The sequence below is a fragment of the Ursus maritimus genome, unplaced genomic scaffold, assembly GCF_017311325.1.
Source record: "Ursus maritimus isolate PB19 unplaced genomic scaffold, ASM1731132v1 scaffold_16, whole genome shotgun sequence".
NCBI lineage: Eukaryota > Metazoa > Chordata > Mammalia > Carnivora > Ursidae > Ursus > Ursus maritimus.
The window spans coordinates 57,947,148-57,973,344 of record NW_024424008.1 but is presented as its reverse complement, the minus strand read 5'-3'; the positions used below and the strand labels follow the sequence as shown (position 1 = coordinate 57,973,344).

The 26,197-nt window shown below is 37.6% G+C and overlaps 1 protein-coding gene across 2 annotated transcripts in view; it reads right to left on the bottom strand.

Moving 5' to 3' along the window:
- CUNH11orf65 (chromosome unknown C11orf65 homolog) overlaps positions 1 to 26,197 on the bottom strand; it is a 92,751-nt gene that overhangs the window by 44,077 nt on the left and 22,477 nt on the right. The window contains exons 4-7 of one of the 2 annotated variants that reach the window (XM_008690115.2): positions 18,637 to 18,690; positions 18,302 to 18,502; positions 16,749 to 16,879; positions 3,905 to 4,075 (exon numbers count right to left, since the gene is read on the bottom strand). The exons of the other annotated variant lie outside the window; for it this stretch is intronic. Of the exons in view, the coding sequence (XP_008688337.2) occupies positions 3,905 to 4,075; positions 16,749 to 16,879; positions 18,302 to 18,502; positions 18,637 to 18,690 (557 nt within the window). The remainder of the gene's footprint in view (positions 1 to 3,904; positions 4,076 to 16,748; positions 16,880 to 18,301; positions 18,503 to 18,636; positions 18,691 to 26,197) is intronic. 2 annotated transcript variants of the gene reach the window in all.

Below are 26,197 nucleotides of genomic sequence, written 5' to 3'. Positions count from 1 at the left end.
GATGTCCACCAACAGATGAATGGATAAAGAACGTACACACACACACACACACACACACACACACACACGAATATTACTCAGCCATCGAAAAGAATGAAATCTTGCTATTTGCAATGACGTGGATGGAACTAGAAGGTATTATGCTAAGCAAAGTCAGTCAGTCAATACCATACGTTTTCACTCATATGTGGAATTTAAGAAACAGAACAGATGAACATATGAGAAGGGAAGGAAAAATAAAATAAGACAAAAACAGAGAGGGAGACAAACCATAAGAGACTCTTACCATAGGGAACAAACTGAGGGTTGCTGGAGGGGAGGTGGGTGGGGGGATGGGGTAGTTGGATGATGGGCATTAAGGAGAGCACTTGAAGTAATGAGCACTGGGTGTTATGTGCAACTGATGAATCACTAAATTGTACCTCTGAAACTAATAATACAGTATATGTTAATTAAATTGCATTTAAATTAAAACATTTAAAAAAATAAAGAAGATTTAATACAAATTCTTCTCAAACTGTTCCAAAAAACAGAAGAGAAAGGAGAACTTCCAAATTCATTCCATGAGGCCAGCATCACCCTGACACCAAAACCAGTCAGACACCACAGAAAAACAAAACAAAACTATGGGCCAATTTACCTGATGACATAGATGCAAAAATCCTCAACAAAATATTAACAAACTGAATTCAATAATACAGTAAAAGGATCATCCACCACAATCGAATGAGATTTAGTCCAGGGAAGCAAGAGTGACTCAATATTTGCAAATCAAGGGCGCCTGAGTGGCGCAGTTGTTAAACGTCTGCCTTTGGCTCAGGGCGTGATCCCAGCGTTCTGGGATCGAGCCCCACATCAGGCTTCTCTGCTAGGAGGCTGCTTCTTCCTCTCCCACTCCCCCTGCTTGTGTTCCCTCTCTCACTGGCTGTCTCTGTCAAATAAATAAATAAAATCTTTAAAAAAAATTTGCAAATCAATCAATGTGAAATATCACATTAACAATAAGAAAAACCATCTGATCCTCTCAATAGATGGTAAAAATGCATTGACAAAATACAATATTGTTCATGATAAAAACTCTAAACAAAGTAGGTTTAGAGGGACATACCTCAATATAATAAAGGCTGTATATGAAAAACACATAGCTAACAATGGTGAAAACTGAGAGCATTACTTATAAAATCAGGAACAAGATAAGAATGTCCACTCTCACCACTTTTATTCAACATAGTACTGGAAGTCCTAGCCACAGCAATCAGACAAGAAATAAAAGGCATCTAAATTGGTAAGGAAGAAGTAAAACTGTCACTATTTGTTGCTGATATGATATTATATACAGAAAACCTGAAAGACTCCACCAAAAAACTATTAGAACTCATACATGGGGTGCCTGGGTGGCTTAGTGGGTTAGGCATCCGACTTTTCTTTTTTTTTTTTTTTAGATTTAATTTATCTATTTGAGAGAGAGAGTGTGCAGGTGAGCATAAGCACTAGCACTAGACGAGCACTAGCACGAGTGGGGGGAGGAGTAGAGGGAGAAGGAGCCTGACACAAGGCTCCACCCCAGGACCCCAAGATCATGACCTGAGCTGAAGGCAAACGTTTAACCAACTGGGCCATCCAGGCGCCCCTAGGCATCTGACTACTGATCTCAGGGATCATGAGCTTGAGCTCCATGTTGGGCTCCATGCTCACGGGCCTACAAAAAAATAAAGAAAAAGAATTCATAAATGAATTTAGTGAAGTTGCAGAATGCAAAATTAATATACAGAAATCTGTTGTATTTCCATGCACTAATAATAAAGTAGCAGAAAGAGAAATTAAGAAAACAATCCCATGTTCAATTACACCAAAAAGAATAAAATATCTAGGAATAAACCTAAGCAATGAGGTGAAAAACCCGTACTCTGAAAACTGTTAAGATACTGATGAAAGAAATTGAACACAACACAAATGGAAAGATATACTGTGCTCGCACATTGGTTGTTAAATGTTAAAATGTTCATACTACCCAAAGCAATCCACAGATTTAACATAATCCCTATCAAAAAATCAACAGCATTTTTCAGAGAACTAGAACACACAATCCTAAAATTTGAATGGAATCACAAAAGACCCCAAATAGCCAAAGCAATCTTGAGAAAGAAGAACAAAGCTGGAGGTATCACAATCAAGAATTCAAAGTACACTACAAAGTTACAGTAATTAAAATAGTATGGTACTGGCACGAAAACAGACATATAGATCAATGGATCTGTATCTATAGGTTACAGAGCCAGAAATAAATCCATATGTATATGGTTAATTAATCTATGATAAAGGAGGCAAGAATATATAATAAAGACACTCTCTTCAATAAATGGTGTTGGGAAAACTGGACCGCTACATGCAAAAGAATGAAACTAGACCACTTTCTCAAACCACACACAAAAATAAACTCAAAATGATTAGAGACCTAAATGTGAGACCTAAAATCATAAGTCTCCTAGAAAAAAATGTAGGCAGTAATTTCTTGATATTGGTCTTGGCAACATTTTTCTAGCTATGTCTCCTCAGGCAAACAAAACAAAACCAAAAATAAACTACTGGGACTATACCAAAATAAAAAGCTTTTACATAGCAAAATAAACTGTGAACAAAATGAAAAGGTGACTTACTGAATGAGAGATATTTACAGATGAAATATACAATGAGGGGTTAATATCCAAAATATATAAAGAACACACACACAAACACAGTTAAAAATGGGCAGGAGATATGAATACACATTTCTCCAAAGAAGACATGCAGATGGCCAACAGACACATGCAAAGATGCTCAACATCACTCATCATCAGGGAAATACAAATCAGAACCACAATGAAATATCACCTTACACCTATCAGAATAACTAAAATAAAAAAGACAAGAAATCCTAAGTGTTCGTGAGGATGTGGTAGAAAAGCAAACCCTCCTGCACTGTTGGTGGGAATGCAAACTGGTGCAGCCACTGTGGGAAACTGTGTGGAGGTTCCTCAAAAAATTAGAAATACCATATGATCCAGTAATTCCACTACTGGTATTTACCAAAACAAATATACTAATTTGAAAAGATATTTATGTTTATTGCAGCATTATTTACAGTAGCCACAATACGGAAGCAACCCAAGTGTCCACCAACTGATGAATGGATAAAAAAAAGATGTGAGGTACACACACACACACACACACACACACACACACACAGTGGACTGTTACGCAGCCATAAAAAGATGAAGTCTTGACATTTGTGAAAATATGGTTGGAGCTAGAGGGTGAAATAAGTCAGACAGACAAAGACAAATACCAACGAATTTCACTTGGTGTGTAACCTAAGAACTAGATTTTGTTTCTAAGAAACAAACGAACAAACAAAAAAATCAGACTCTAAATATAGAGCACCGATGTTTGTCAAAGGGGAAGTGGATGGCAGGATGGGTGAAACAGATAAAGGGCATTAAGAGATACAAACTTCCAGTTATAAAATAAGTAAATCACAGAGACGAGAAGTACAGCATCGGGAATACAGTTAATAATATATAAAGTTGTATGATGACAGATGGTGACTATACTTATCATGGTGAACAGTGAGCTATACACAGAATTGTCGAATCACTATTTATAGACCTATAACTCCTAGAACATTGTATGTTAATTATACTTCAATTAAAAAAAAATACCTAAGTCTAATTTTTTTCTACTTTTATATCATCTCTTCCTTTACATTCTTCCCTCATATCTTCTTTTTTTCTAGACAAACAATACTCGTTTGTTTTTGTTTTTTAAAGATTATGTTTGTGGGCCCAAGATCCCAAGCAGAGGTGGGAACATCAGAAACATACATGAGGCCTGCCCTTGCTCCCCAGTAAAAGCAGAATGCATTTACTCATCAAAGTTCAGTGCATTTGTCCAGTTTAGCACTTCATCCACTTCCCATTCCATCACAGAATCTATTCCACCGCCTTCGACAGCTCTCATTAGGCCCTTGGTTGCTGTGTGAATTAAATCTAGAGTTCTACGAGTTGTTGACTTAGCCTCTAGGCTTCCTGCATAGTACCTAAACAGGAGAAAGGAAGAGAGACATAAACCTCGTGAAACAGGTCATTACTAGTAGATGCAGTTAATATATATATATATATAGTTGCTGTGAAACCATTTACATATTAAACCAAGTTTTCACCTGATTTAACTTAAATACATCCAAACCAAGTTCTATGTGATGGGATATTTTTTTGGGGGGAAGGGGGAAGAAAAGAAAAGAGAAACAAAGCAACTTAATCAACCACGCTAACCGGTGAAGACTCGTTTCAAAACCACCCCTCAGTATGTGCACTGCTATGATACAATGAAAAACCAAGTAACTACATCACTGAATCATCGAATTCCAGAGTCAAATGCTCTTGGAGACCAGATGACTAGCCCTCTCATCTTACAGAAGAGAGATTAAGTCCTGGAAGACAAGGTCATGTGGCTAACGGCTGGTAAGGAGGGGAAAGCCAGGGGAACGGAAAACAGAGGGAGAGGCAAAGGGAAGAGAGATGGTAACAACCTTTTTTGTGTCAGGTACTTTTCATACATTATCTCATTTAATTCTCTCTAAAAAGACACAGCCATTTGTGACAGCTATTTTTATTCCCATTTTACAGGTGAGGAAATCGAGAGCTGGAGAAGTTAAGAAATTGTTCAAGATTATGTAGGTAGTAAACATATGTCAGAGCCCGTATTTGAATGTGACTCCAAGTCCAAACTTCTTCAGCGGCTCTGTTCTGTCTCATGTTAGTCTGAGCACATAAATGAATGTATCCACCAAACGTGAGCTGAGCAGAGACAAGTTAGCAGTCCTTAGCAAGAATACTGGAAAACAGCACTTTTTCTTCAGTTTTTCATTTTAAGATCTACATTGGTATTCCATTTTAAGTTAACCTACTGTGAAACTGTTTTCATTTATTAATTCAACACTGAGTAGGAAGTGGCATGGTGGTCGTGTAGGGCTAGGTAGGACTCTGAAATCCAACTATCTGGCCTTGAGTCTTGCTTCTGTGATTTACTACCTCTATGACCTTTGCCAAATAACCTAGTCTTTCTGGGCTTAAGATTACCTTAAAATGGTAATCATAATACTCTTCTTCTCAGCATTCTGGAGAGGTTTAGAAGTGTAAGTCTTTATAAAGCATTCAGAACTATGACTGGCACACAGGAAGCATTCAGTAAAAGAAGGCTTACAAATTCCTGGATGGTAAGGTGTAGGACAGAGGCAAGATATGTCCCTGCCTTCATGAAGTTTCTGCTTTTTCAAACTTTAAGTAGATAACGATTCATAAGAGCTACTTTCATAGAAGAGGAACATGCCTCTTGATTTATATTGGTTAGTAAGAGCACAAATTGTAAGAAAGTATGATTTCACAATTTTTCTATAGTTCTTCATTCACTTACTCATGTAATAAATATGTATTGAGTGTCCACCATTTGCAAAGCATTGTGTACAGAGGTGGGATTCCTCTGTGGAACTTCCAATCTTCTATATTCCCTGAACATTAATAGGCAAAAAAATATGTACTGAATGAATGAATGAATGAATGAACGAACGATGGTACCCAATGGCCCAGGTTTATTAACTAATGCTGATGCCACAACAAAAATGCATTTAGAAATGAGAAACTTCTGGAAGGCTAGAGGTGAGCACATTTTTTTAATGAGTTCTTCCATGTTTTACCTTCCCAAATACACACTTGTGATTAGATCTGGAAACCTGGATGATATTTCTTTGTACTTTGGCAATAGTGATTTACAACAGTTATCTATTTTTGCTATCATCAAGGATACACAGAAAGAGGATTCATTTTAAAGAGAATTATAATACTTATTCCAAGAATTTAATTCTGTTTTAAACTCTTCAAATATTAGTCGTTATTTATAGTTAAGTAGGCTATAACAGTAATCAAACAACAACAGGTTAGCAAGTAGAAAAGAATTTCAAATAGTAACCAGAAATACAGATCACTTTATAATAAGCATAATTTGTTTTATAAAAAATGAGTGGCATTTAAAACAAAAGATATAAAATTTGGCTTATGTTGCAATATATCCATTTTTAGATAATCTCATATTTTTTTTAAAGATTTTATTTATTTATTTGACAGAGAGACAGCCAGTGAGAGAGACAGCCAATGAGAGAGAGACAAGCTGGGAGAGTGGGAGAGGAAGAAGCAGGTTCCCAGCAGAGGAGCCTGATGTGGGGCTCGATCCTAGAATGCCGGGATCACACCCTGAGCCGAAGGCAGATGCTTAACGACTGAGCCACCCAGGCGCCCCAGATAATCTCATATTCTAAGACAGAAAATTTAACGAGAAAAAAAATTATAAGAATGTTTTTCTGAATATGCCAACAGGGAGAAAGCTAAAATGCAAAAGACCTAGTAAGAATCGAAGTTTAAACTGGAAAAGAAGTCAAGAAGAGCTAAGATCTGTAGCACACAGGAAGGGAATGTAAAAATCACATTTTCTTTAATTAAGGAGAGAGGTAAAAAAAAAAAAAGTATCATGATTTTGTTCGCTGCTGATTCTAACCATAAGTCAGTAGAGGGTGCCGTCAGTGAACAAAGCACACAAAGTAACGTTTCTTGTTCATCCTCTGTAACCTTACAAAAAGGAAACATTACAACATCCAGCCCTAAGGACTCACTTGCTCACTCACTTTATTCAACATACATGTATTCATTAAGCATCTACTATGTCTACAGCCCTGTGCTGACAAAGAGATCAGAGTCCCTGTTCTTTAGGAGCTCAAAGTGTAGTGGAGGTGGCAAATATGCAGAGATTTGCACAAGTGTGACAGTTGAGTATATAATACATCTGTGAGGGCACCTCCAAAAAAAAGTGCCTGTGCCTAGCTAAGTCAAGGCAGGCTTCAGAAGGAGATGTCTCAGCCAAGTATCAAAAGGTGAAGGCTTTGTTGCCATGAAACTGAGCCAGAAAAGAGCAAGCCAGGGAGAGGGACTATCACGTAGGATGTAGGTAACAGTGAGCCCCTAACATATTTCGGGTAAGGAGGTGATTTGTGTTTTCAAGACATGCCATCAGTGTTTACACAAAGATGGCAAAAGATTAGAGACAAAGACACCAAGTAGGATTCTGCCCATGAAGTAGAGACGTGAGCACTGAGAAGCTGCTGTCAGGGAGGGACAGACATGCCAGACTTGGGAGAGTCTTTGGAAGCAGAACTGATAGGACTTTATGACAGAAGACATATTGGAGCTTATGAAAGATAAGAAGTCAAGGAGAACCCCTACATTTCTGCCTTGGATGACTGGGTAAATGATGGTGTCATAACCTGAGGCCAAGAGGAATACGGAAAAGAAACAATTTTTATGATGAGGAATAGAAGAAATTCAGGGTTAGACCAGTTGAGTTTGAGATGGAAATGTCCATGTAATTAGAAATAGAGGGCTCAGTTATGGATGAGGATTGTTTTGAGAGTAAACAGAAAGAAAAAAGAAAGAAAGAAAGAAAGAAAACAGATTATTATTCATGTGCACTGGCTTATTACCAGGTGTCTCCCCTCTCCCACCCCGGGCTGTGCCGGAGCTTGAGCAAATACTAGCGTTCGGTCAATGCCAGCTGTTTCTGGATGACGGCACATACGGTGAGTGTATTTGGTTGTTCTGAGCCTACTACCACACTTCCTTTACTGTACGTGGGTCCCGAGTTAGAGGCAATGTCGTATGGAATAAAATGATGATGGCTAAGGCTTCCGTAATAAATGGTACTGCTGACAGAAGTAATGCAAGCAGAGAAGTAAAATACGTATTCAGAATGTTTTTCACTGCGAACACAGAGATGCCACCTCCACGTGGGAAGGGTCCAACATAATCAGCCCGCCGCCAGGCAGCCAGTGCACTGCTGGAGGCAAAGCAATGGCCTTTGCTGTCCAGTTAGCTGTGGCTATAGAGCCAGAACAACCTCAGGGAAGAAGAGACCAAGTTTATGAGTCTATATGTAGCCTCCATCCCTACTCCCATGACCACTTCGTACATGGCTCCACTGAGAACCACTGAGGAGGCCAGGTGAAAAAACGGACATCCACAGGTTGGATCATCTTGTCCATCTGAATGCTTACAGCTTTCTGCCTCCTGGGCCCTCGGAAGGGCATTCACAAGGACACAAGTATATGCTATGCCCATTCTGAGTATACCTGTCCCCAGACCTAATCCCAATTTCCCCAATTCCATCCAAGTACCTCATCAGCTGAGAAGCTCTGTTACTGGCCACAGTCAATAAGGTCCCTGTCTCAAGCAATTTCTCCTTTCTATAGGAAGTAGAACACCGCTTGTGCTCACTGGGAGGGTACCCTTTGGCCAATTTCTGGCCAAAAACAATTCAGATGTTGCCAGAATCCTGTGCAGATCCATGGTGAATTAAACCTAATACAGTCTCCCTCTGTTAGCGTGTCCCAGGGGAGTCCCCATGAAGCCAAACGCATGGAGATGATGTGGAGCCAGGTCAGCAGGGGCGGCTGTGGAAGGAAGCCGAGCCTCCTGCTCACACAGCTTACTGTGGCCCTCTGGACCTTCTCCGGCCCATTCTCACACGTACTCCGTCTATTTTGTACTGAGATGATGCTGTACACTCTCAATTTTATGGTTCGTTGGATTAGATAAAACCCAGGTCAGTTCATAATCACAGGGCACTTGGAATCCGACTGCCAAGCGTCCCGTCTCTCCCAGGTCCAGTAGCAGAACCAGAACTGATTTTCAAATGTAAAATAACTATTGTCAGAAGAGGGCATTACCTTACTCCTAAACCCTCTGTGCTGAGATCCTCTTATTAGAAGAAGCCCCATATAGTATTTCACTGTCTGTCCAATACTGTTGGGACTGCTTGGCCCTAAAGCCCAAGTGGCAGCACCATGACCACACTGCGGACCTGCTACCACGTTCATTCTTACACCATGTCCCACTGGAGACCAGTGGCCTCATTAAGTTACCTTGAAAATAGCTTGGAGCAGCATACCCCAATGTGGCATGTTTTACTTCCTAAATCCAGAGAGGCCCTTTAAGTGCTATGTGCCTTCAATACACACACGACAAGGTATTGAAACTTGTCTCTCACTTTAGAAAGGATATCCCAAAATGTCCATAAGCTTTAGTTATGTGACAAACCCTTAACATTTTGCAAAATTTCTCTCTCTTTTTGGTGTGCATTTGTCCTATGAAGTCATCCGGGGAGTTATTTTCTGCTCACTGCGTCTGATTAGTATAAGGTCACCAGTATAAAGACAGGCATGATCATGTGTGGGAACTGAGAGGTACAAGCCCCTAGGAAAAGAGCAGGGGAGCAGACACAGCTCTGAGAGTAAGATGGAAAGGCACATCCTGTTCTTTCCATGTAAATGCAAACTACTTCTCTTTTTGCTTCCTGGTTGGGATGGGAAAGAACATGTGTCAGGTCAATAGCAACATACCAGGGGCCAGGAGCTGTGCTGACTTGCTGCATTAGAGGAAGCACTTCTGGAAGCTTAGCTGCGATTTGTATTGCTGGTGAACTAAAGGTACCAATTCCACTACAGCTTTCCCCACTGTCACCTCCAGTCTACAAAAAAAGCCACCACAGAGTTCATCAGGAACTTCGAGGTTCCTCTCATTTATTAATGACTTGATGAAAACTATACCTTCTAGGGCCTCCTGGGGTTACAGCTAGTGGGTAGCTGAGTAGACTGCACGTAAGAGGAACAAATATACACATTCCCCTGTGACTTCAGAAATCCTTTTTTTCTACAGTATACCAGAGAAGTTCAGGCATTTTGCAATAGTGGAGCTTTGGTTGAGTTCAGGCTTTGATTAGACAACCAGACAGACTACTTAACATCATTTCTGGGTCCTCAAGCCAACACATTAAATTCATGATCCTAGATGAATGTGGTCATTATCAGTAAATTTAACCCAATCATCAGATCTCACAACCTGAAAATCCACTCTCACACGTTTCTGAGGCTCCTACTAATAGAGATTGGTAAATTCTTGGAAGTCTTTTGATTTGTAAGTGATCTCCTCCTGGAGTAGACCTTGCACGTCTGTGTCTGGGCTGTTTTGAGAACTCTCTCTGTGGGCTGGAGGCAATGAGCGATGTTGTGGGAGAATCAGCATGAGCACATGCAGCAACTATGCCAGGTGCAGTCACCAAAAAGCTTTATGCACAGAAGGCCTGGTTCCCACAAAACAGGGAGGAAGAATTTCCTCCACCAACAGGGGAGTTCGAAGTTCAAGATTCTCAGCCTTATCTATGCCTGCCCACATGTCCCCATCCTAGGTCTCTGGGTTCCACTTCTTCTCCACTCATGCCCCTACCTTAGTGCGTAAGATCTAAGAGCACTAAGCATTTGGTTGCACTGTAGGCACTGTGACCCTATGACCCTTACAACTGGTTCCTGGGTTGCCCCCAACTCACCCTGCAAGTACAAGAAATGAAGATCTTCTGAAGATCTGCACATATTCTTATAAAAATCAATGGATGAACGGATAAAGAAAATGTGATACAGAAGAATATTATTCAGCCATAAAAATGAAATTGTGCCATTTGCAACAACATGAATGGACCCTGAGAGCACTATCGAAGTGAAGTCAGATGGAGAAAGATAAATACTGTATGATCTTACTTACATATGGAATCTAAAAATACACAAGCTCAAAGATAAACAGAATAGATTGGTGACTGTCAAAGGCAGTGGGTTGGGGGGTGAACAAAATGGGTGGGGGGGGTCACAAAAGTTGTAACAACTTTACTGAGGTATAACTGATGTACAGTAAACACACATATTTAAACAGAACTTGAAGACTTTTGACATAAGTATACACTTGTCAATCCACCACTACAGTAAAAAATGAACATATCCATCACCCCCCAAAGTTCCTTGTGCCCCTTTGTCATCCTTTCCTCTTCTCATTGCCCACCCTCATCTCCAACTACTGATCTTTGTATTTCTCCAGATTTGTTCATATTTTCTAGCATTTTATGTAAATGGAATCATACAGTATGAACTCTTTTTTGACTGGTTTCTTTCATTCAGCATTGTTATTTTGAGATTTATCCACGTTGCTATGTGTATCAATTGTTCATTCCTTCCTATTGCTGAGTAGTATTTCTTTGTGTACATAATCACAATTTGTTCATCAAGTGACATTTGGGCTGATGGACATTTGGCTGTTTCTGGGTTCTGGCTATTACAAGTAAAGCTGCTATGAACACTCATATACAATCTTTCTGTGAACATAGGTTCTTATTCTCAAGTACATACTTAGAAGTGGAATGCCTGGGATGAATAGTAAGTGTATATTTATTAGTAAGAAAACTGTCAAACTGGTTCCCAAAGCAGAAGTAGCAGTTTGCATTCGCTCCATACCTGTGCCAACAATTAGTATGGCAGACGGAACCACCTTAGTGTATATATAGCAGTAACTCCTTAAAGTTTTAGTTTGCACTTCCTTAATGACTAACGATGACAGTCATTACTTGTGCTCTTTTGCTATCCATGTATCTTCAATGATAGAGTGTTCAAATCCTTTGTTCAATTTGTCATCATTGGGTTTTGAGGGTTTTTAATATTCTAGATACAAGACTATTTAATTATATATATATAATATATATAAATATATATATATATAAAATATATATATATCACTAATGTTTTCTTCCTGTCTGTGGCTTATCTTTTTTTCTCAAGATTTTATTTAAATTCCAGTTAGTCAATATGCATGTAGCTTGTCATTTTATTTTTTTAACAGTGTCTTTCACAGAGCAAAAGCTTTCAACTTTGATGAAGTGCAATTTGACAACTTTTTTAAATGTCATGCCTTCTGTGTCCTATTTAAGAAATTTTTGCCAGAACCAAGGTCACTAAGATTGTCTCCTTTCCTTACTTGTAGGTATTTTATGGTTTTAGCATTTATATTTGATCTGTGATCTCTTCTGAAATATAAAACTTTACATATATGGTGTGAGAGATAACGGTCAAGGTTCATTGTTCTGCATTTGAATATACAATTTGTTGAAAAGAATATCGTTTTCCAATTATATTGCCTTGGCACCTGTGTTAAAACTCATCAGTATACATGTGTATCTATTTTTCTCAACTCTTGATTCTGTTCCATTAATCTATGTCTATCTTTATGCTAATAACACAATGTCTTAAGTATATTAATTCTTGGATTCAAGTAGTGTAAGTTCTCCAAATTTTATGTTTCCAAAAATTGTTTTGGCTAATCTAGCTCCAATGCATTTCCATAAAAATTTTCAAATCAACTTGTCAACTTCCCCCAAAATCCTGCTGTAACTTTTGATTGTGACTGAACAGAATGTACAGATCTGGAGACAATGAACATCTTAACAATACGGAGTCTCCTGATCCAATACCACCTTATATCTCATCACTTATTTAGGCCTTCTTTAAGTTACCTTAGCAGTGTTTTGAAGTTTTTAGTGGATAGGTCATACAGAATTTTTTCTTCAATTTATGCTTAGGTATTTCATTTTTTCTAATGTGTTTTCAAAAATTCAATTTCCCATTGTTTCTTGCTGGAATATGGCAATACGGTTGGCTTCTGCATCTCACAACCTTGATAAACCCACTTAGCAGTTCCAATAAGTTTTTTGTAGATTCCTTAGGATTGTACCTAGTCAATCAAGTCAACTGTGAATAAAGACTCTTTTTAGATAGATCTTCCTTTCCAGTGTCAGTGTCTCCCTCCTCCCTTTTTTTTTCTTGTAAGATTTTATTTATTTATTTGACAGAGACAGCCAGCGAGAGAGGGAACACAAGCAGGGGGAGTGGGAGAGGAAGAAGCAGGCTCCCAGTGGAGCAAGGAGCCCGATGCAGGGCTTGATCCCAGGATCCTGGGATCATGCCCTGAGCCGAAGGCAGATGCTTAATGACTGAGCCACCCAGGCACCCCCTTCCTTGCTCTTTCTTGGCCTTCCTGCACTGACTAGGACCCTCCAGTCCTGTGTTGTAAAGAAGTGGTGAAAGCAGACATCCTTGCCTTGTTCCTGATCTTAGGGAGAAAGCATTCAGTCTTTCACCTTTAAGTATCATGTTAGCAAGAGGTTTTTTGTACATATCCTTTATCAGGTGGAGGACTTCTTTTCTATTCCTAGTTTGACAAGAGTTTTCATAACGAATGGTTGTTGGATTTTTGTAGTACTTTTTCTGCATCTATTGAGATGGTTATATCCAACTTTGTAAGTCTGTTAGTATGGTAAATTGCATTGATTTCCAAATGTTAAGCCAACTATGTACTCCCTGGATAAACTCCATTTGTTTATGATGTTATTTACTATCCCATATATATGTTCCTCAGAGATCATGGTTGTTGTTTTCTTGTAATATCTTTTTTTTAATAAGCCTCGAGTGGTTTTTATATTGCGTAATACTCTATAGATATTGTTGGGACATATTCCCTATTTCTGGAAATATTGTGTAGAATTTGTATTGTCTTTCTTAAACACTAACTAGAATTCACTAGGAAATCCATCTGGGCCTGGAGTTTTCTTTGTGGGATTTTTATAAACTCAACTTACAACTTAATAATTTAATAATTCAATTAAATTTAATTGAATTTAAAAATTCAATTTAACAGACCTATTTATGTTTTTATTTGTTTTTTTAGTGAGTTTTGGTTTATGCCTTACAATGAATTGTTCTTTCATCAAATTTTTCAAATTTGTGGGCATTAAATGATTCATAATATATCTATACTGTCTTAATGCCTACAGGATTGGCAGTAATATCTTGCTTTTCATTTCTCACATTTCTGAATTGCATGTGTTCTCTTTGTAAAATTTTATTTAGAGGTTTATAAATTGTATTGCTCTTTTCAAAGAAAACAAGTTTTGATTTCATTCATTTTCTCTGATGGTTTTCTATCGGCAATGTTACTGATTTCTACTGCTATCATTTCCTTCCTTTTACTTGCTTTGGGTTTAATTTTCTCATCTTTTATTCATTTTACGTTGAAAGCGTAGATCATTGATTTCTTTCTTTTTAAATATCAGTATTTAGAGGCGCCTGGGTGGCTCAGTTGTTAAGCATCTGCCTTCGGCTCAGGGTGTGATCCCAAGGTCCTGGGATCAAGCTCTGCATCAGGCTCCCTGCTCCGCTGGGAGCCTGCTTCTTCCTCTCCCACTCCCCCTGCTTGTGTTCCCTCTCTCGCTGGCTGTCTCTGTCAAATAAATAAATAAATCTTAAGATAAATATCTCTCGCTGGCTGTCTCTGTCAAATAAATAAATAAATCTTAAAATAAATATCAGTATTTAATGCTATATATTTCTTTGTAAGTACTGCTTTAGCTGCATCTTCAAAATTTTATGTTGTATTTTCATTTTCATTAAATCAAAGGTATTTTCAAATTTCCCTTGGGACTTCTTCTTTGACTCATGGATTATATAGAGGTATGCTGTTTAATATCCAAATATTTGGAAGTTTTCCAGAAAATTTTCTGTTATTAATTCTATTTTTAATTACTTTTTAATTCCATTGTGATCAGAGAACTTTCTTTGTATGATTTTAATTTTTTCAAATTTGTGGATGTTTGTTTTATGATCCAGAATATAACGTATCTTGGTGGATGTTTCACATGCACTTGAAAAGAATGTGTTTTCTCTTGTTGGGTGCAGTGCTCTACAAGTGCCAATTATGTCAAGCTGGCTGATAATTTTGCTCAAGTCTTCTCTATCTTTACTAATTTACTGCCCACTTGTTCTATCAATTACTAATAAAAGGGTTTTGAAATCTTTGATTATAATTTTGGTTTTGTCTGTTTCTCCTTTCAGTACTACTAATTTTATTTTCATGTATTTCAAAGCTCTGTTAGTAGGTAAATAAGTATTTAGGATTGTTATGTCCTTATGTATGGCTTTCTTATCCAGTCTGTCAATCTCTGCCTTTATTTGGGGTGCTCACACTACTTATATTTAGTATTATTATTGATATGATTGATTTTAGTCTTTATCATGCTATTCACTTTCTATTTGTTCTCTCTGTTCTTTGTTTCCTTTCTTCTTTTTTCACCCTTCCTTTGGATTGATGGTTTTTTATGATGCTATTTTATTTCCATCATTACACATTACTATATTTACATCTTAGTTCTTGTTGATTTTATGGTTGCTTTATGGTATTTAATAATCACAGTCTACCTTTAAGCATATTATACCACTTTATATGTAAAATAAGGAACTTCTAGCAGTATACTTCTATTTCACCTCTCCCAACCTTTGCGGTACTGTCATCATTCATTTTACTTTTGTACTGTTTTAAGTTTATAAATGTCACAATACATTGTCAGTGTTTCTGCTTTAAATAGTAAATTAACTTAGGGGCGCCTGGGTGGCACAGCGGTTGGGCGTCTGCCTTCGGCTCAGGGCGTGATCCCGGCGTTATGGGATCGAGCCCCACATCAGGCTCCTCTGCTATGAGCCTGCTTCTTCCTCTCCCACTCCCCCTGCTTGTGTTCCCTCTCTCGCTGGCTGTCTCTATCTCTGTCGAATAAATAAATAAAATCTTTAAAAAAAAAAAAACTTTAAATAGTAAATTAACTTAAAAAATTTTTTTGAATTTTATTCAGTAATTGCATATGTATTATTATGTTGTTATTTTTAGAACAAATTATTTGTAATATCAGAAAAATAAGCAATTACGTTTTATTTGAAGTGAAGATTTTCAATATAAGAGAAAAGGAGTATAATTATGGAATCAAAAATGTAGGTAGAATTAGATTGGCAATATCAATATTAACTCATTCCTTTACAGGTTTAACACCTATCTTATCAAAATTGTAATAAAAAACATGTAACTTAAAATTTATCATCTTATCTATTTTTAAGTGTATAGTTCAACAGTTAACTACCCTTTAAAGAGATTTAAATAATAAGAATAAAAGTCCTTTATATTTACTTACATAATTACCACGTTTGGAGTTCTTCATTCCTTATATAAATCCAGATTTCTACCTAGAAGCATTTTTCTTCTCCCAGAAAAATTTCTTGCAGTGCTGGTCTACTATGATAAGAGAACTCAGCTTTTACTTGTCTCCAAAGTTTTTCTTTTGCCTTCCTTTTCAAAAGATATTTTTGGCCGGCCTGTTGCTACCAATTAATTTTTCTTCTCATATGGGATCTATTTTCCTGTTTCTTTGCATGTCTGGTAATTAATTGCTATATAGTAGACATTGTGAATTTTATGTAATTTGAGATACTGGAGTGTTTGTATTACTTTAAATATTTGGGGGATTTGTTCTGCATATGGAGTAAAGTAAACTTGAAAACATTTTGATGTTTTGGTTTGCTTTTAACATTGGTTAGACAATGACTTTTAGTGTAATACGTACAGGTCAGTGTCTTAGGGCAAAAAGAAGGGTTGAGAAGGGTACAGATGGATCCAGAGGGCCAAATAAAAGTTAACTAATATATAAGAATAAATGCTTATTTTCATATCTAATATTCCAATAGCCTGTAATTTCCTTGAGGTCAAAGACAACATGTCTTTGTCCACTTATATCCTAGAGATTAACAGTATCTCACACATAGCAGGCATTTGTTAAATGTTTGCTTTCTATGTATTTTTAAAAACATAACTATAATCTTACATTTTCTTTTAAAAATAACATGTAGTTATTTTAGTAGTGATAGCATGTTTTTAAAATAACTTAAGATAGTATATATTAAGTCTATTTCATCCACTTACATTTTCCTCATCCATTCTATCTTTCTAATTTTTCTTTTCTTTTCCATATCTTGCCTTCTCTTCAGTTTAGAGAAATGGAATTCGATTTCTTTTTCTTCTCCCACCTCTACATTTTCAGTAGACACCCAAAACTATTGAGAAATGAAAAATGTGAATATACAAAGTGTTGAAATACTGGCTGTGAGGTTATCTGGCTATAGACAAGAATTTCTGTGAGTCCAGTAGGAATATGCCAAGGTAGAAATAGAGGAGCAAACACACCCCTTTCAAGGTATTTCTTATTATGTCATGGGTGAGTGGCACATTGAGCTTTCAGAGGTACATGTCACAGAAAGACTAACAAAGCAATAGTATACTGAGGTACTTAAGAACTCTTTGTTGAATGGATAAATGAAGAGACATACTCCAGTACTGTTTTTGCTTTTCATAAGAACAGACCTTACCTACTCTTAGTGCTGTTGACTTTTGAAGACCCTAATTCTCAAGGAGTACAGGCACCCTTCAAGAACAAAGTCTTGTCATTATGTCCCGAGAGTTTGTGGTTTCCCTGTGTGACATGCTATCCTAACTGGCTGCCTGTTTTCCTACTTCAAATTCATTCCCTCTCCTTCACCACATACAGATTAAAGAACAAGGAGGAGAGTTTGCTATCCCCTGCAACATTATGTATTTGTCCCTCTTAAAGCACATATTTACTGCATTGTGCTGAAATATTCTTTTTACTTGACTCTCTCCCAAATTAAAAATACTTGAGGGGAGGGATTATTTTATCTACCATTGTTTCCCTAGCATCTAGTACAATGCCCGACATATGGCTGGTATGCAATAAGGTTTGATGAATGAATGTATGAATTCACACCTTGATCATTTTCATTTTTCATACTTAGTATACACTTCATATACCAATTCTATAATCTGCGTACCAGAGATTGAGGACCTGAATGAAGATATGACATCTAGAGCTATAGAACCTGACTATATTAACCTATTAAATGTAACCTTACAAACATCATTAGGTAGAGATTATCTCCACAAAAAGGACATTAAACATGGGTGTCTATGGAAAAGTTCCTAAATCATATATATGTTTTAAGAACTATTTATATTTAAAATCATTCCATTCAATTAATGAGGACATGTTAAAGTTCCAAACACCATGACAATTCAAATGATTTCCCACCAGCCTCTGCTGTTACAAGCTCTATAAGAGAAAATGTCATATTTTTCTCAAGAATTTCCACTTCTAGTCCAAGGATTAATTAATATAGAGTCAACATTTTTAAATTTGCTTCAATATACAGATGCTAAACTTGAGTACCAGACAGTATGTAAAGATGACCCAGATCAAAGCTGATTACTAAAAGTAGAAGTAAATGCAAAGGAAAAAAAAAAAGATAATATTGCTGATCTTGAAGTATTATTAGTAACCCCTGAGTAATGTCACATTTTTTATCAGTTAAATTACCAAGATTTATTATTTTAAAATTTTCAAGAAGACAAATGAGTTTCTAAATATATAGGATTAAAAATTATTAATACTTCTCTTTTCTTACTGTATCAGAGACAGGCCTCCAGCCATTGTTCTCTACACGACGATACCAGCCACTACGATCCTCTTCCTGAAGATCGCCACTTTTAATATGAGATGTATATTTTGCTGAAAGTTTTGTATAATCTCTAGGGCTATTAGCACACAGATCTTCAATATGTCTATGAGTGAAAATTTTATAGTATATATCAGGTGGAAATTTAACCTGTATATGGAGAAGTTCAAAGGACCATTGTAATCTAATTACAAAAAAAGGTTTACAGTTATAAAAATTTACATCTTTTAAATTTCACATAAATGTGCTTTAAAACTACCAAATAAGAATTCATCCATACTTACACCACCTAATCTGAATCGTACATGAACGCCAGCAGCAGCATCTAGAAGCTCTGCCTATAAAAAAATGTATTACTCTTCAACACTGTATATATCACTTCTCTATCATGTTAAAACAGTTGAATATTGATTATTTATGAAATAGGTCAAATAAGCCTCAAATAATTATTTTTAAATTAAAAAAATATTTTAAGATTTTATTTCTTATGGGCATCCAATAAGGAAAACAGCTTTCACGATAACTGGAATTACTTTCTATGTAACATATAAGTATAAAAATCAACTGATATGTTATTCACAGAACAGAAATTTTACATAAGTCCTCAAATATATGATTTATATATTAAATATTATTTTACAGGTAAATTCAGAGAAAAAAATTATGATTGGCTAATTTGAGTTTAACACCAGATGACCTTTCCTAACTAGATTTTATTAAGTCAAAAATACATGTTAAGAGTTAAGATGACAGAGGAGTAGGGGATCCCTTTTTCAGCCGGTTCCCTGAGTCGAGCTGGGTAGGTACCAGACCAGCCTGAACATCCACGGAATCAGCCTGAGACGCAGGAAGATACATCTGGATCTCTACAAATGAACATCTTCAGCAATGAGTTTTGGGGTACGAAGTGGGGAGCCGTGAAACTGTGCACAGATATCGGAAGATAAACGGAAGGGGGAGGGAGCCACCGCGATTGGGTGCCGGGAAGCGGTAGCCACCTGCACAGGGGAGTGGGCGGACTCGTGGACCAGCACCCGCGAGAGAGCAGACTGAGACTGTGAGCCGGGGAACATGCGCCACCAGACTGAAACGGAGCTCCAGTGTGCTCACTGGAACCAGACTGAGACCAGGAGCTCTCAGTCAGTACATTATTTGTAGTTGACTTTTTGGAGAGTCAAAAGTTACACATGGATTTCTGACTGCACGGGGGGGTGGGGGTGGGGGGAATCAGTGCCCCTATCCCAATGTTGTTCAAGGGTCAACTGTATGTAATTTTTAAACAAAATTCATTATATATATACACACACACACACACACACACACACATACTTTTATTTCCACTAAAGTAGGCAAATCCTAAGAGTACAGATTCATGGATTTTTTTCTGTCCTCTTTTAGTTAGGGTGAGAGGATGATCATGTCAATCCGATCAGAAATTGAACCCTGGATTGCAGTTTTAGTAATCCATATCTGGTCTGTCCACTTCTAGTTTTTCCCTATTTCTTACAGGTGGTCTTGGCAAGTCTTTATCTCCTCAACTATGAAAGCCTATGGGAAATTCAGGTGTGCTTTTGGGAAGATTGGAGCTTACTTCTTTATCCTTCTACCATCTACAAACTCAAATGGGGATGAGGGCTGGCTGGGTATTTGAGGCAGTTCCCTTCCTTTAAGCATGACTTTGTCTACTAAACTCAGGGGAAATTTTATTTAGTGGAATAATGTTCAAAGTGGACTTAGATTAGTTGTAAACACTCACTGCAAACTCTAGGGAAACCAAAAAAAAAAAAAAAGTAAAAAAGAGGTATAATTGATATGCTGAGAGAAAAGAAAATGTAATCATATAAAATGCTCAATTAAAACCAGAGAAGGCAGAAAAAGAATATGAAAAAAGAAACAAAGAACAAGAGCAAGAAATAGAAAACATTAACAAGTATGTTGGATATCAATCACTATATTAAATATCAATGGTCTAAATATACAAGGTAAAAGGCAGAGACTATAAACAGATTAAAAAATAAGATCCAACTGTATTTTGTCTATAAAAAAAATTTTAAATATAAAGACACAGATAGGTTAAAAGCAAAGTAATGGAGAAAGATATAACATATTAACTAACACTAATTAAATGAAAACTGAGCAGCTATATTAATTTCAGAAAAAGCTGAATTCAGAGCAATGAAAATTATCAGGGATAAAGAGCAGGATTACATGATGATAAAGTAGCCAATTCTCTAATAAAGATATAACAATCCCTAAAGTATATATGCCTAACAACAGAGTATCAAAATATGTAAGGCAAAACCTGAAAGCACTACAAGAACTAGGGAAATCCACTGTTATAGCTGGAGAATTCAACACCTCTCTTTCAGTAATTGACATATTCAACAGACAGAAAAATCATTAAATCCATTATGAAACTGAACAACACTTGTAATCACGTGGACCTCACTGACATTTCTAGAATACTTCATCCAACAATAGCAAATATACACTCTTCTCAAGCTCATATGGAACATTTACCAACACAGAACACGTTATGGACCATAAAACACACCTTAACAACTGTAAAATAATAGAAATCATACAAAGCATGCTCTCAGACCCCAACAGAATTAAATTAGAAATCAGTAACAGAAGGATAGTTGAAAAGCCCAGAACTTGGAAATTCAACAATACACTTCTTAGTAACAGATCAAATAACAAGTCTCAAGACAATTTAAAAATATTCTGACCTAAGGGAAAATGAAAATACAGCTTATCAAAATCCATGAAATGCATGGACAACAGTGCTTAGAGGAAAATTTATAGCACTGAATAAATATATTTGAAAACAAGAAAGACCTGAAATCAATAATCTAGACTTTCATCATAAGAACCTAGGAAAATAAATTAAATCAAAAGTAAGCAGAAGAGCCCTGGGAGCGAGGACTGGGAGCACGGTGGTGGGGTGTACAAACCGGGACGCTGCGGGGTTTTTAGCAGCACCAACAGAAACAGAGTTAGAGTGGCCAGGAGAGCTCAGTGGAGAGCAGACTGCAATCTCTCTGTTCTGAGACAGAGACTTGGATATGCCCATTGCTGCTCTGACTCTCAGAAGAGTCACAGAAAGCCACTAGGGAAACAAAAGCCACCAGAGAACAAAAGCACGGAAAAACTGGTTCACACTGTGCCCATCCCCTCCCCCCACAGGAGACAGGGCAACTCTACCCAAACAGGGTTGCCTGAGTATCAGTGCAGCAGGCCCCTCCTCCAGAAGGCAGGCTGAAAAAACAAGAAGCCCACATCCCTAAGGTCCCTATAAAACAAGTGCACATTGCTTGGGTCCTGGTCAATAATTTGGGCTCTGTACGTCCCCAGAACCACACCTCATCAGAATGACAAGGAGGGGGAACCCCCAATAAAGGAAAGAAACAGAGACTGTGGCCTTTGCCACAGAACTAATGGATATGGATATAACCAAATTGTCAGAAATGGAGTTCATGGTAACAATGGTCAAGATGATGTGTAGGCTTGAAAAAAATATTTACGAAAATATTAACGAGAATACAGAATCTCTAAGGGCGGAAATGAGAGCGAATCTGGTAGAAATTAAGAATGCTATGAATCAAATGCAGTCTAAACTGGATGCTCTGAAAGCCAGGGTAAACGAGGCAGAAGAACGAATAAGTGAGTTGGAAGATGAGATGACAGAAAAGAAGAAAAAAGAGGGAACATGGCTTAAAAAACTCCAATTTCAAGAAATTAGAATATGGGAGATTACGGACTCAATGAAACATTCCAATGTCAGAATCACTGGCATCCTTGAGGGGGTGGAGAAAGAGAGACGTCTAGAAGAGGTATTTGAACAAACTGTAGCTGAGAACTTCCCTAATCTGGTGAAGGAAACAAGCATTCATGTCCAAGAGGCAGAGGGGACCCCTCCCAAGATCAATGAGAACAGACCAACACCATGTCACATAATAGTACAATTCACAAATCTTAGATCCAAGGACACAATCTTGAAAGTGGCCAGGGGGAAGAGAATCCTCACCTACAAAGGAAGGAACATCAGAATAACGTCAGACCTGTCTACGGAGACCTGGCAAGCCAGAAAAAGCTGGCAAGACATATTCAGAGCACCAAGTGAGAAGAACATGCAGCCACGGATTCTTTATCCAGCAAGGCTGTCATTCAGAATGGATGGCGAGACAAGGACCTTCCAGGACTGGCAGAAACTGAAAGAACATGTGACCACCAAGCCAGCCCCATAAGAGATATTAAGGGGGGTTCTATAAAAGTAAAAAGACCCCAAGAGTGATACAGAACAGAAATTTACAATCTATAGAAACAAAGACTTCACAGGCAACATGACATCATTAAAATCATCTCTCTCAATAATCACTTTCAATGTGAATGGCCTAAATGCTCCCATAAAACGCCACAGGGTTGCAGATTGGATAAAAAGACACGACCCATCCATATGCTGTCTACAAGAGAGTCATTTTGAACCTAAAGATACATCCAGACTGAAAGTGAAGGGATGGAGAACCATTTTTCATGCCAACACACCTCAAAAGAAAGCTGGGGTAGCAATTCTCATATCAGACAAATTAGATTTTAAGCTAAAGACTGTAGTTAGAGATACAGAAGGACACTATATTATTCTTAAAGGATGTATCCAACAAGTGGATATGACAATTATAAATATCTATGCCCCCAATAGGGGAGCAGCCAGATACACAAGCCAACTCTTAACCAGAATAAAGAGACATATAGATAATGATACGTTAATAGTAGGGGACCTCAACACTCCATTCTCAGCAACAGACAGATCACCTAAGCAGAAAATCAACAAAGAAACAAGAGCTTTGAATGACATACTGGACCAGATGGACCTCATAGATATATATAGAACACTACACCATTGATCAACACAATACGCATTCTTTTCGAATGCACATGGAACTTTCTCCAGAATAGACCATATACGGAGTCACAAAACAGGTCTCAACCGATACCAAAAGACTGAGATTATTCCCTGCATATTCTCAGACCACAATGCTTTGAAACTGGAACTCAATCACAAGGAAAAATTTGGAGGAAACTCAAACACTTGGAACCTAAGAACCATCCTGCTTAAGAATGTTTGGGTAAACCAGGGAATTAAAGAAGAACTTAAGCAATTTATGGAAACCAATGAGAATGAAAGCACATCGGTCTAAACCCTATGGTACGCTGCAAAGGCGGTCCTAATGGGAAAATACATAGCCATCCAAGCCTCACTCAAAGGAACAGAACAATCTAAAATGCAGTCTTTATATTCTCACCTTAAGAAGCTGGAGCTGGAACAGAAGAACAGGCCTAACCCACGCACGAGAAGGCAGTTGATAAAGATTTGAGCAGAGATCAATGAATTAGAAACCAGAAGCACAGTAGAGCAGATCAACAAAACTAGAAGCTGGTTCTCTGAAAGAATAAAAAAGATCGATAAGCCAATGGCCAGACTTATTCAAAAGAACAGAGAAAAGACCCAAATTAATAAAATTATGAATGAAAGGGGAGAGATCGTGAACAACACCAAGGAAATAGAAACAATCATTAGAAACTATTATCAACAACTACAGGCCAACAAATTAAACAGCCTGGAAGAAATGGATGCCTTCCTGGAAACCTACAAACTACCAAGACTGAAACAGGAAGAAATTGATTACCTAAACAGACCGATTAATCATGAAGAGATTGAAGCAGTGATCAAAAACCTTCCCCCAAAAAGAGAGTCCAGGGCCTGACAGATTCCCTGGGGAATTCTACCAAACATTCAAAGAAGAAATAATACCTATTCTCCTGAAGCTGTTTCAAAAAATAGAAACAGAAGGGGGGCGCCTGGGTGGCACAGCGGTTGAGCATCTGCCTTCGGCTCAGGGCGTGATCCCGGCGATCTGGGATCGAGCCCCACATCAGGCTCTTCTGCTGTGAGCCTGCTTCTTCCTCTCCCACTCCCCCTGCTTGTGTTCCCTCTCTCGCTGGCTGTCTCTATCTCTGTCGAATAAATAAATAAAAAATCTTTAAAAAAAAAAATAGAAACAGAAGGAAAACTACCAAACTCATTCTATGAGGTCAGTATTACCTTGATCCCCAAACCAGGCAAAGACCCCATCAAAAAGGAGAATTACAGACCTATATCCCTGATGAATATGGATGCCAAAATTCTCAACAAGATCCTAGCTAATAGGATCCAACAGTACATTAAAAGGATTATCCATCATGACCAAGTGGGATTCATCCCTGGAATGCAAGGGTGGTTCAACATTCGTAAATCGATCAGTGTGATAGATCACATTAATAAAAGAAGAGACAAGAACTATATGATCTTTTCAAATGATGCGGAAAAAGCCTTTGGCAAAATACAGCATCCTTTCCTGATTAAAACCCTTCAGAGTGTAGGGATAGGGGGTACATTCCTCAATTTCATAAAAACCATCTATGAAAAGCCTACAGTGAATATCATTCTCAATGGGGAAAAGCTGGAAGCCTTTCCCTTAAGATCAGGAACATGACAAGGATGCCCACTCTCACCATTATTGTTCAACATAGTACTAGAAGTTCCAGCAACAGCAATCAGACAACAAAAAAGAAAAAAAGGTATTCAAATTGGCAAAGAAGAAGTCAAACTCTCTCTTCGCAGATGACGTGATACTTTATATGGAAAACCCAAAAGACTCCATCCCCAAATTACTAGAACTCATACAACAATTCAGTAATGTGGCAGGATACAAAATCAATGCTCAGAAATCAGTTGCATTTCTATACACGAACAATGAGACTGAAGAAAGAGAAATCAGGGAATCGATTCCATTTATAAAAGCACCAAAAATCATAAATATCTCAGAATAAACTTAACCAGAGAGGTAAACGATCTATATGCTAGAAACTACAGAACGCTGATGAAAGACATTGAGGAAGAACAAAAAGATGGAAAAACATTCCATGCTCATGGATCAGAAGAATAAACATAGTTAAAATGTGTATGCTACCCAGAGCAATCTACACTTTCAACGCCATCCCAATCAAAATACCAATGACATTTTTCAAAGAGCAGGAACAAACAATCCTAAAATTTGTGTGGAACCAGAAAAGACCCCAAATCGCCCAAGGAAATGTTGAAAAAGAAAAACAAAGCTGGGGGCATCACGTTGCCTGATTTCAAACTATAAGACAAAGCTGTGATCACCAAGACAGCATGGTACTGTCACAAAAACAGACACATAGACCAATGGAACAGAAAAGAGACTCCAGAAATGGACCTTCGGCTCTATGGGCAACTAATCTTTGACAAAGCAAGAAAAAACATCCAGTGGAAAAAAGACAGTCTCTTCAATAAATGGTGCTGGGAAAGTTGGACAGCTATATACAAAAGAATGAAACTTGACCACTCTTTCACACCATACACAAAGATAAACTCCAAATGGATGAAAGACCTCGATGTGAGACAGGAATCCATCAAAATTATAGAGGAGAACATAGGCTGTGTAACCTCTTTGACATCGGCCACAGCAACTTCTTTCATGACACGTCTCCAAAGGCAAGGGAAACGAAAGAAAAAAATGAACTTTTGGGACTTCATCAAGACAAAAAGTTTCTGCACAGCAAAGGAAGCAGTCATCAAAACCCAAGAGGCAACCCACAGAATGGGAGAAGATATTTGCAAATGAAACTACAGATAAAAGGCTGGTATCCAAGATCTATAAAGAACTTCTCAAACTCAATACACGAGAAACAAATAATCAAATCAAAAAATGGGCAGAAGATATGAACAGATACTTTTCCAATGATGACATACAAATGGCTAACAGACACATGAAAAAA